The sequence below is a fragment of the Rhododendron vialii genome, chromosome 3a (assembly GCF_030253575.1).
Source record: "Rhododendron vialii isolate Sample 1 chromosome 3a, ASM3025357v1".
Taxonomy (NCBI): domain Eukaryota; kingdom Viridiplantae; phylum Streptophyta; class Magnoliopsida; order Ericales; family Ericaceae; genus Rhododendron; species Rhododendron vialii.
In genome coordinates, this window is record NC_080559.1 from 11,801,121 (window position 1) to 11,812,391 (window position 11,271).

The 11,271-nt window shown below is 37.5% G+C and overlaps 1 protein-coding gene across 1 annotated transcript; it reads right to left on the minus strand.

Moving 5' to 3' along the window:
- Positions 1-10,161: 10,161 nt before the first annotated feature.
- Positions 10,162-10,704, minus strand: LOC131321011 (small polypeptide DEVIL 16-like). Its single transcript, XM_058351988.1, has one exon. It carries the CDS (start codon positions 10,600-10,602, stop codon positions 10,381-10,383), a length of 222 nt encoding a protein of 73 aa, XP_058207971.1. The 5' UTR covers positions 10,603-10,704; the 3' UTR covers positions 10,162-10,380.
- Between the last annotated feature and the right edge of the window lie 567 nt (positions 10,705-11,271).

Below are 11,271 nucleotides of genomic sequence, written 5' to 3' on the forward strand. Positions count from 1 at the left end.
TGTAGTGGATGACTTGATCCTCAACAGTAGAATGCCAAGTCCTCTCATAGGTTGATTGTCTTCTTGTGCCTGTTGATGCTTTTGAGTAGGCTTGGCAATCGAACCCGCCCCGAACATGACGAGTTTTCCACCTCATTTTTTGGTATAGGGTCGGGGTAAAAATTTTAAAACCCAACCGCGTTTGGGGTGAAAGTATCCCGCTCCGAACCTGCCCGATATAGCCACCTAGAACCCGCCGCAAAATATATAGCCGTCCTAGAACCCGCCACAAAATGTATTTGTATATAAAACAATACTTTTACCTTAATCTAATTATCATTATATAAAACTATACTTTTACCCTAATGTAATTATCATTATAGTTAAAATTTTACAATTTTTACCCTAATATTATTATCATTATACTAAAAATATATCTATATTCTTACCTTTATATTCACCATTATACTAAAATACCATTTTATTTATGACCATTTTCTTTTATTTTGTTTTTAGATTAACATTTTTTTTTAATTTCTTGCGGGGCGAGGCAGGTAAACTCGTTCCCCAATCGGGACGGAAACGGGGACCCAAAAAGTACGTGGTGGTCGGGGTCGGCGCCATGATAATTTTTGGGTCAAGGTTAGGGTATGTAAAAACGCGTCCCGTCCTGCTATCATCCCTACTTTTGAGTGGCCTATAATGGCATGCGAAATTCTGTGGGAAAGAACAACAATGGGAGACTTCCCCATTTCGGGGGTATTAAGTTAAGCATGCATCTGATTTCTCATCCCTTCGTTTTTTACATGAGGCGACATTCGGTGTATTTGTATCTTTTGTATGCAATCTACATAATAAGTCTACATAATAGGGGAGAACGGTTTTTAAATCTTATCTCTTTATAAATCCTAACCACTGATTTGCTCCACAAATCCTACAGCTCTTCCTCTCTCTTTCAAACAATATTAATTACACAATTGCCACTAATAAGGGTATTATGGTCTTTTAACTATCAAAGTTAATCACTTTGCTTGGATGGACTTTTTGAGAGTAACTCTCAACTCTCGGCACAGTTTTCAATAAATCTTTCTCTCTATCTCTCTCCACTCATTACCACTCCAACTCTCAAAAATAACTTTCTAAAATCTAAACCAAACAAAGTGAATAAGATTATATATTTATATGGTAAGTTAGGATGACCTCCCTGAGGTGAAATTTTTGAGTGAGTTATCTGACAAATACACTGACCTCCCCTATGGTTTTCGAAATCACTCCACCTCCCTCCAGATGTCCCATTACCGTTAAAATTGACCGATGATGTTAACTTTGATAGTTAAAAGACCATAATACCCTCAATACAATTAGTTAGAATAGTGTGTGGAGGGACGGGCATGGTATTTGAGACCATTAGTTGATAGATAAGAGAGTTCTAGCGATGAAGCAGAACGAGTTTCATATTTGAGTCCATTAGTTGGTAGATAGGAGAGTGTCTAGCGATGAAGTACAACGAGTTCCATGATGGCAACTGCATTCACTGACACCTCCTCTGGGTAGTCTGATAAGGCGCTACTCGGATGTAGTCCTGGCACCTCCTCAAGCGTAGTCTGATAAGCCGCTCGAAGATCAAACAGGCACCCGAGGCAAAGTGGAAAAAGTGAATCTTTTCTTCTTACTCGCTTAGAGAGTTCGTGATTTGCCTCCCTTCAAGATAGTGCCCAGATTGTTACTCCATTGAACTCCCTTTTATGTATAAAAGACAATTTTATTTTTTGAATGCTAAATAAATAATTCGTACCTTTTTTTTTTTTATCGTTGGTGCATGCAGTTCGAAAAAAGTCATGAATTTTGTTCAAGACCAAACAAAGAGTAACCCAAAAAAAAAAAAAAGATCCATCTATATACTTTGTTATCTTATTATGTAGATGTTCTCCTACAAATCTAAGATTCAAAGACAAAAAAGTCATTTATGAACATAAATATATAATAATTCATGTAGCTAGTTAAGGACGCAACAACTATCAAACGAGTAATTAAAAAGTTAAAAACAAATTCGACCAAGTTTTTAAAACTAACCCGAAGGTTAAAAAAAAGGTCTAAAAATTTAGAAGAATTTTAAAAGGAAAACAATGGTACCAAGCTTGACAAAAATGCACCATAGATAGAAAAAAAAAAAAAAAAAAAGAAGGTAGAATTTTTATTTTCTTATCCCTTAATGAAATTTTTGTAGTCTCTATTATTTTTGGTTAGTCTCGATAAAAAGATAAAGAATGAAAAATTTTGAAAAAATACGCTATCAAGTTTAAAGTCTAGTGTCCCCATCGTAAGAGCATCTCTAGCAGCTGAAGCAAATTTCTAGCCATTTTGGCAAGGAAAAGTGCAATTTTAGCCTTTGCCTAGCCACCAAACAATGGAACACCCAACAGTTTAGGCATCTCACTCAACAAAATCACAAAAACTACATGTATACATATCACCATACCTGACCACCATCACCGCCTTCCACCGTCCACCAAATTTAGGTCAAAATTTGACCAAAATCAGGACATAATCGAGTTCGTTCGTTGTGTTCTAGTTCGTTCTAAGGTTTCTAGATTGTAGAAGTCGCCTTCTTCTTTCTTCGTCGTTGATTTTGAGTCCGTTCTTCACCGTCGATTTCCAGGCGAATAAGCGTCTTCTTCTTCCTCCTTTGGTCTCAACGACTTGCAGGGAGATGAGAAAGAGAGGGAGAAGCCGTGGCGAGGCTACCGTACCTCGCTGGCCCCGGCGAGGTGGGCAGCGAGGTTGTTGGGACAGTGCTTTTGGGGGTTCCACTCGGGACTTTGTCGATTTGGGGGGGAGTAGCAAGACAGTTTGAGATGCTCTAAGAAGTTCTTCAACATCCGATCCAAAAGTAGTTTTTACTTTGTCTTGAGAAGAAACAATTGTAAAATTAAATTAAAAGGATAAAATGAATAGTTTGAATTTCATGAAAATCAAACATTTCAATCCTTGAGATTACTGGAAGTTTATCCGGTCGTTAAGTTTAAATTCTGAAATTAACCAAAGTACGCACAAGTTGACATGAATTTCCAGCTATAAAAGAAAATATGTATATGTCCAGCCGTGTACTTATTTAGGAGGTCGGATCCAGTCAAGTCTTCCTCAACTGGTTTCGCCCATTTTTTCCATCCGGACTGTCCAGAGTTGAAAAAAATGGACGAAACTGATCGATGAAAACTTGACCGGATCCGGAAAGAGAAAAGGACAGACATCAAATGTGTACCCCATCAAATGACCACACAGATGTGACTGAGATAGCATATATGCCCAGATGATCCATTTTATTTTATTATTATTTATGTGAATAATAATTTCTAAATTCTACTTTCTTATAACGGTCCGGCCCAGTAGGCACACTATAAGAATTTCAAAGTATGATATTTAAATATTAATTTCTTCCGCTTAATTGTTCTTTTTCTGCAACTTTCTTCAAAAACTAATCTATGTTTCTTTAATTGCAAAAGACAATTTTACCCTAGAAGCCTAGAACCATTTGTAACTGCTTTGCTTCCTCTAAATAAAAAAGGACGCCAGGTTTTTTTTTTGGCAAAAGAGCACCACATTTTCTTAGAGCGCATTAAGATAGGCTCATTGATGTTGCCACTCGATTTTTTTAACTCAGGTGTCCGAACCAACTCATGTGCACTTCGATTAATTTTTGGGAACCAATCTCATCGTTCATTTGTGGGAGTCCCAATTAAAGTCGAAGTAAAGTTTTGTATGGACTGGCTTCATAGGAGTTGAACACACCTGAGAGGTTTTGAACCCGAGACCCAAATAAAAATATTATATTTTGCACATACAATAGAAACACTAAACAATGTCCATTTAGCTTGAACCCAAAAGATAAAACCAAAAAGAATATAAATATTTCTTGCTCAATCAAGACTTCCTTGCCAAAAGAAACACTAAAAAAATAAAAAGATGAACGTGTACATACAAAGCGATGTCCATCTTAGGGTGGATTTGGATTGAAAAATTAAAAACTTATATTTTTGTCTTTATTTAAATATTTTTTGCATTTGTTTGTTTTGTGTCAAACTTTTGTTACTTATTGATTCGTTTTGACGAGCGGAATCGGAAAAGTATAAAATTTTGATCGAAACTCATAATTTTTTTGAATAAAGACAAAAATAAGTAAAAACCTTTTTTTTTTTACTTATTTTTGTCTTTATTAAAAAACTTATGAGTTTCGATCAAAATTTTATATTTTTTTTTTTTACTTTTCTTTGTCTTTATTCAAAAAATTATGAGTTTCGATCAAAATTTTATAGTTTTTCAATTTCTCTCGCCGAGACGAATCAATAAGTTACCAAATTTTGATACCAAAATAACAAATGCAAATTTTTTTTGAATAAAAAAAAGTTACAATTTGACTTTTAAAGTCAAATTAACCCTTAGTTAGTACCAAATACAGTACATTACGTATCCTAGAAGAGAACGATTGTACGTATCCTAAAAGCAAAATTAAATAACAGGTTGGAGGGAAAATTGCCCCCCACATGTAAAATTGGTGCCTTAAATATTGGATTTGTTATTAGTTGAAAAAGTGAGGGTTAAAATTGTCAAGTTAGGTAAGTATCTTTTTCCCTGAGCTAGTCGGAAAACTTTTTCAGAAAAGTTAATTCATTGGGCCCACTAAAATTGTCAAGTTAGGTAAGTATCTTATAAATGGACTTCAAAATTTATCATCTAAAATGTGTTGTAAAACTTGTGATGCTTGTAACTTTGAGCACTAAAGATAAAACTTTAGAGCACATTACAAATAAGTGGAGTGCGAAAACTATTTTCGTAAGTTTTTTTTTTTAATTTGTTTGTTTTCTTATGAATATGTGTTTACATATAACGAGGTAATGTAGTAAATATAAATTTTGAAAAAAAAGTATGAACGATAGAAAAGTCTTCCTCTTTCAAGATTTCAGACCCTAAGTCACATAATTCGCGTGCTTGAGTTAGAGCAAAAGTGCGAGCGCTTGAGTAAAAGCGTCTTTCAAACACATCCCAACATGCTAAAATTCGCGAGAGTGGGAACTAATAGTGAAAGTGCTGGGGATTTTTAAAAATTATATGTCATGACTAAGGTTGCGTCTCTGAAACTTATTTCGATATTTTTTATTTTTGCAATTTTTTGTTTAGTTTTTCGTTGTAATTTTAAGGATTAATCGTTCGTCTCGACAAGACAAATTGAAAAAGTATAAAAATAAGGATCGGTGTTGAAAAAATTCAAATAAAATAACAGCACTTTAGACAAATAAGAAGTTACATGTTTGATAATTTTTCGTCTTTAGTGAACTTTTTTGTGAAGTTGCATGCTTGATATCTGCCAGCACCACAACTACTCGGTTATATGCTCCTTTGACTGCAACTGAATTAGATGAACCAGCTGCTTCGAATCACCTTCCAGAACAATATTGCGATTGAAACCCAACTCCTTCGCAAACTGGATTCCTTCCCGCGCCGCCACAGCTTCTCCGAGTAGAGGATCTGAAAGAAAAAGGACACGAATTTAACAAAAATTCAAAAAAGACGAACCAAACACCATAAAATGTAAAAAGAAGAAAAATAAATTTACAACAATACGGAGCCTAAGTTCGGAGCTCCTATTTTTAGCACAACTCTTTTTAAAAAGCCTATCAATCAAAAATCTCACCTGGACAGTGCGAGGCTGGTTGCATCTTCATGTGTAACATCACACTGACATGCATTTCACCCATCTGCCAGAGTCAGAAATCCACGTGTTAACCTTTCCTTTGGGCCCCCCATTTTGACCCCATCACCAAAATTAACTAAATGCAAAATCATTCAATCTAAGGGCCGGCTGTCTTCCCTCAAAAAAACTAAGTCGTGCCCACCCGTTGTGGAGGAATCCGGCCTCTGGTGTAGGCTTTTTAGGCCCGTTGTCGTTGTGCTACGTTTTGCGGCTAGGCTCTTGGGCCTGCGTCAGATGGGCTGGCTCCCACATCGGGAGTTTGGGTTTGTATGTGTGTGTTTAAAGGGTTCACTCTACCTCTCTCTAGTCAACAATTGCCTAGGTGAGTTTAGTAGGTGAAATTACCCTCTTGCCCTCCTAAAAAAAAAAAAAGGCAGGCTGTTTTGTTTGTTTGCTTATTGATTAATTTTTTGGTTAACAATACTACATCATAAACTCAAGTTTGCATGCACCTTATGACTCATTAATCAAAAGTAACAAATGGTTGAATAAACAATGCAAAATTTAAGGAGCTAGCCCTCAACATACCGCTGCAAACAAACTGAGCAACTCGAGATTCGACTCGGCCCAACCCGTGGCTCAATTAGTAAATGAGTCGAGCTCACTACTCCAAAGCTCAGCTTGTATGCGTAGGCTAAGCTCGGCTATAGAGACTCGTTTAGTAAACGAGCAGAGCTTGAACACAACAAAATAAACTCGACTTGATTCGGCTCGTTTACACCCAACATGGGGCTGATCCGACATACGACAAGAATTGGGAGTGTGAATTACACATATTGCACGCTTACAGAAATGAATGCGAGTCACTTTCTAATAATCCCGTTGCAGTTTACAGTCACATATACTTACATGAGTAGTTCTAGAATCACACTCATACACACATTCAAATACACATATACACACATAACTTTATGGGCTCTATACACACTAGAGCATGTAGTGTGTGTGGAACCCACACACTTGTGTGTATGTGGATGTGTAAAATAAGTGTAGTTGTAGAATTATTATACTTACGTATCCTCGTGATCATCACCAGACTTTTGTCAGAGTTTGCACGAAAAAGTCCTGTGTTTGTGGGGTTCGTAGTTGGAAATTATTGAAGCCAATGTGTGGGGCACATATCCTTCTATTTTCATACTCGAAGCTGGACGTTGCAGGCCCGCACGAGGGGCTGAGCTTTCGTTATCCTCTCTCTCTCTCTCTCTCTCTCTAAACAAAGGGGTTCTCTCTCTCTCTGAAAAAAGCGACGAGACAAGGGACGAGGAGGAGGTACTAAGGCAACCTGCAGTGAAAATGAGTTGTAACAATCAAGGATTCTTGGTGTCGGCTCTTCTGACTGAGGGTATGATCCATCCCCCTCTCGATAGAGCACCGCCACGTTGTATTTTAGGGTACTTCTTTATTCTACGTCGTGCAAGCCGGAGCCACATATTTTAGAGCAGAGCTCGTAGAAATATTATGTGAGCTACGAAGAATCCTACAGCACTGGACGGTACTAAAAGAGCACTTGAAAATTAATGTTTTCTTTATCTCTCCATAGTATCCTTCGTATTTGTACGTTTAGGCAATAGTTCAAAGGGTGAAAATGTTGTATTATAGGATTCATATGATTCGGGCGTAAACTCATTGGATTTGCATTTGCTAGAATTTCACAGATATCAATACGCTTTTCCGTGGATGAAAATATTGCACTATTATATGGCGCCCCGGCCTCCAAATATTAATTCGATCATTTTGGACCATGATCTTTTTGGTTGCACAAGAAGAAACATATATAAAAACGGTTTGCTGGTAACCTCGCACTAAAGAGTTGAATTAAATTTTGCGGAGACTCGAAAAAGATCTAGCAAAGAAAATGATTGAGTCAACAATATTGTTGCCTGATGTTTTGGGGGCATAACACACCACAGTGTTTAGGTTGGTTTCAATTTGCTGGTGCCCAACATAGAGACCGCATGAAAAATACTTTGTCTAGGGCCCTATATATACTAATGTTTTGGGGTGTGGGTTATCACTAGCTAGTGTTGTAAACGAGCCGAGTAGATCTTCTTCGAGTTCGAACTCAGTTCGAGCCTTAATAAGCCATTTATTAAATAAGTCTCTTTAATCAAGCCGAGCCTTCTTTAACAAGCCGAGCTTTTGTCGAACGAGCTGAGCTCCACTCGGCTCATTTACTAAATGAGCCAACAACTCAAGCTCGAGTTTAACTCGTTTGCTAAACGAGCCAAGCCGAACCGTAATGAGCCAAATTGAACTTGCGAGCTGCTCAGTTTGTTTACAACCCTAGTTATCACCTGACATTAATCTAGGGAAACTAAATAATTTGTCGCTTTTAATGTGTTTGAGAGACCAAATTTTATATTTTGTATTATGCATTTTGACATTTTGCATGTTTGGGAGATTATTGTAAATGTATTAGTATTATGTCAAAATATTATCCATACACTTTTTTCACAAACTTGATTTATAATCCAAAAATCTTTAACTTACAATTCATAATTCAGAAATTAAAAAATAATTGAGTCCCAAAACACCCCATGTGGTACGTTTTCAAACTTTTCTTTGCGCACCCAAACTAAAAAACAACAAAAAAAGAAGAAGAGATAATGTTGTCTGTGGGTCAAGTGGTTGTCATTGAAGGGCATCTCTTACCCATTTTCCATTTTAAAAACTCATACGAACTTCAATTTACCCTATTCTTCATTTTATAATCTTTAAAAATTCCCTCTAAAATTTTCATACAATTCTCCAAATTGAAAGTTTTAATTAAATACGTTGTACACGTACGAGCGTCGTATTTATTGTACGTATCTTACGCTTTATATCACCATTTTATCTCTATCTAAGTCTCGGGGGCGCTGTCTCCAAGCCCCTGCTACTTGAATAGGCAGTTCAAACATAGATATTCAATGAAGTGGCAATTCTCTAAGCAAATTAGACTTTAGAAACCCAACACATTTATCCGTAGATTTTTACTATTATCATGGGATGCAATTATCATAACTAGATATACACGGGTACGTACGAGAGAACTAGACATGATCAATTAAAGCAGTTTCTAAGAAAGAACAGCTTGATCTCGAACGAAGAAAATACGTAGTTTCAACGTACAATATTTTCCTGGCTTATACAAAAAAGTGTCCAAAATCTAGCATACCAATAGTTTAGCCAGTATTTTTCACTAGAATGAACAATGAAGTGAGTATTACAAAAATCAATACCTCAATTAGACATAAAAACGCTAAACTTGTTTATTTTTCCTTAACAAACAACAAGAAAAAGAACTACTTGCATGTAATAATTAACCAGCAAAACCCAGATGCAGAATAGAGATGTGACAAAGCTAGCTAGCTAATTCCATCCATATCTCATGATGCAAAGTGTCTAATGAGTAAGAACATCTCCAACAACCTCAATGAGATCCTAAGCAAATTGTCTAAAAAAACAGTGCAATTCTCTACTTTTGCTAACCCTTAAATTTTTCAAAAATGCTACAGGGACCGATTGTGGGGGGACCGAATTCGGACCGACGGCCGCCGGCGGGCCGTCTCCGGCCACCGGACGGCCGATCCGAGCCGTCCAAAAATTTTAAAAAAAAAAACCGAGGGGCCCTACGCGGGAATCAACGTCATCCGAGGTGTGTAGGGTGCTTGATCGGAGCACCCCTTTTCGTGTGTATATGTATATATTATACATATACACACGAAAAGGGGTGCTCCGATCAAGCACCCTACACACCTCGGATGACGTTGATTCCCGCGTAGGGCCCCTCGGTTTTTTTTTTTAAAATTTTTGGACGGCTCGGATCGGCCGTCCGGTGGCCGGAGACGGCCCGCCGGCGGCCGTCGGTCCGAATTCGGTCCCCCCAATCGGTCCCTGTAGCAACACTCTAAATTTTTGCACTCCCCCACGGCCTAGCCTGTTTAGGCTAGGCCAGCGTTATTCAAACCCAACTAACATTATTTTATAAGCATATATTCACAATATGTATTATATATATATGCACACACCCCGCCACCTCACCGCCACCACCATCTCGCCCAGATAACTTTCCAGAATCAAAAACTCAAAATACACATCAACCTCTTCACCGCCACCACCATCCCACTTCACCGTGTTTTGTTTATCAGACACCCACAAATCACAAAACACACATCAACGAAGAAGAGGAACTATTGATCACAAATTGGAAAATTGCAACCAGATCCTTAATTCAGAAAACACAATGAACAAACAACAAGAAACAGAGACAGAAAAATGAAGAGATTATTACAAAAAATCAATACCTCAATTCAATTAGCCATTTAAAAAAAGAAGAAGAAGAAGAAGAAGAAGAAGCTAAACTTACTTATTTTTCCCTAACAAACAACAAGAAACAGACTGAAAAAGAGCTAGTCGTAATTAACCCGAAAAACCCAGATCCAGAATAGAGATGTGACAAAGCTAATTCCATTCATTATCATCTCATGATGCAAATTGTCTTATTATCATCTCATGATGCAAATTGTCTTATGAGTAAGCTACGTACATTTTCTACTAATTAAGTATATCAATAACACTCCTTTTATAGTCAAATGACTCAAATAGCTACATAGTAGTACTAGTATAGTATAATTTACACAGAGAGAGAGAGAGAGAGAGAGAGAGAGAGTTCAAGGGTCAGTGCGCTCGTGCCAGCAAACAAGAATGGCAATACAACGGCGGAGAATGTAGAATTTAGCCCTCTGCTTCTTCGCCATATGGCTGCATTTCTCCCTGAACGATCTGCACGTGTCTCTCACGTGCTGCGGACTATCACCGCCACCGCCGCTGCCGCTGCCGCCAACACCACTAGTACTCCTCATGAGCCTTGCATTGTTCTCCTCTGCTTCCATAGAATATTACTAGTGAGGATCTAATTTTGTTTTCCTCGCTCTGCCTAGAAGCGAAGGTGTGAGGTTGCGCCTGTTTTTATATTGGTTTTCACATCAGTCACATAATGAGCATGTGTGTGTACGATTAAAAGAACGAGCGCAATTATGAAATCGTCTTTCAAAAATATTTCTAAGCAAGAATAATCGAGAGAGCGAGGATTGAGTGAGAGCATAGAGCGAAGATTGAGAGCGGAAGAATGTACTGCGGCTCGAGGATTACGTGACTTAAGTTTAGACAACTAGATGCCGGCCAGGCCCTAGGACAAGGCCAAGAGGCCATTACCTAGGGCCTCCAATTTGTGGCCCAAAATTGGGGCCCCATTTTGTAGCGGAGGTGTTATATATTTTGTAGCGCTTTCTCGATGTTTCCTCACGTTTTCGATAAAACCTTCTTGTAAAAGGGCCCTCATCTACTAGGGGTTGTTTGGCCTAATAAGCTAAATGATTTATTTTTTTGTCCTTATGAAAAAAAAATTTGCATTTATTGGTATTTCGTCAATGTTTTGTGGATTAATTATTACTTCGTCATGACGAAGGGAATTTAAAAAGTAAAAAATTATGATCAAAACCTAAATTTTTGGAATAAAGACAAAAATAAGCCAAGTTTTTCTTCTTTATTCAAAAAAATTG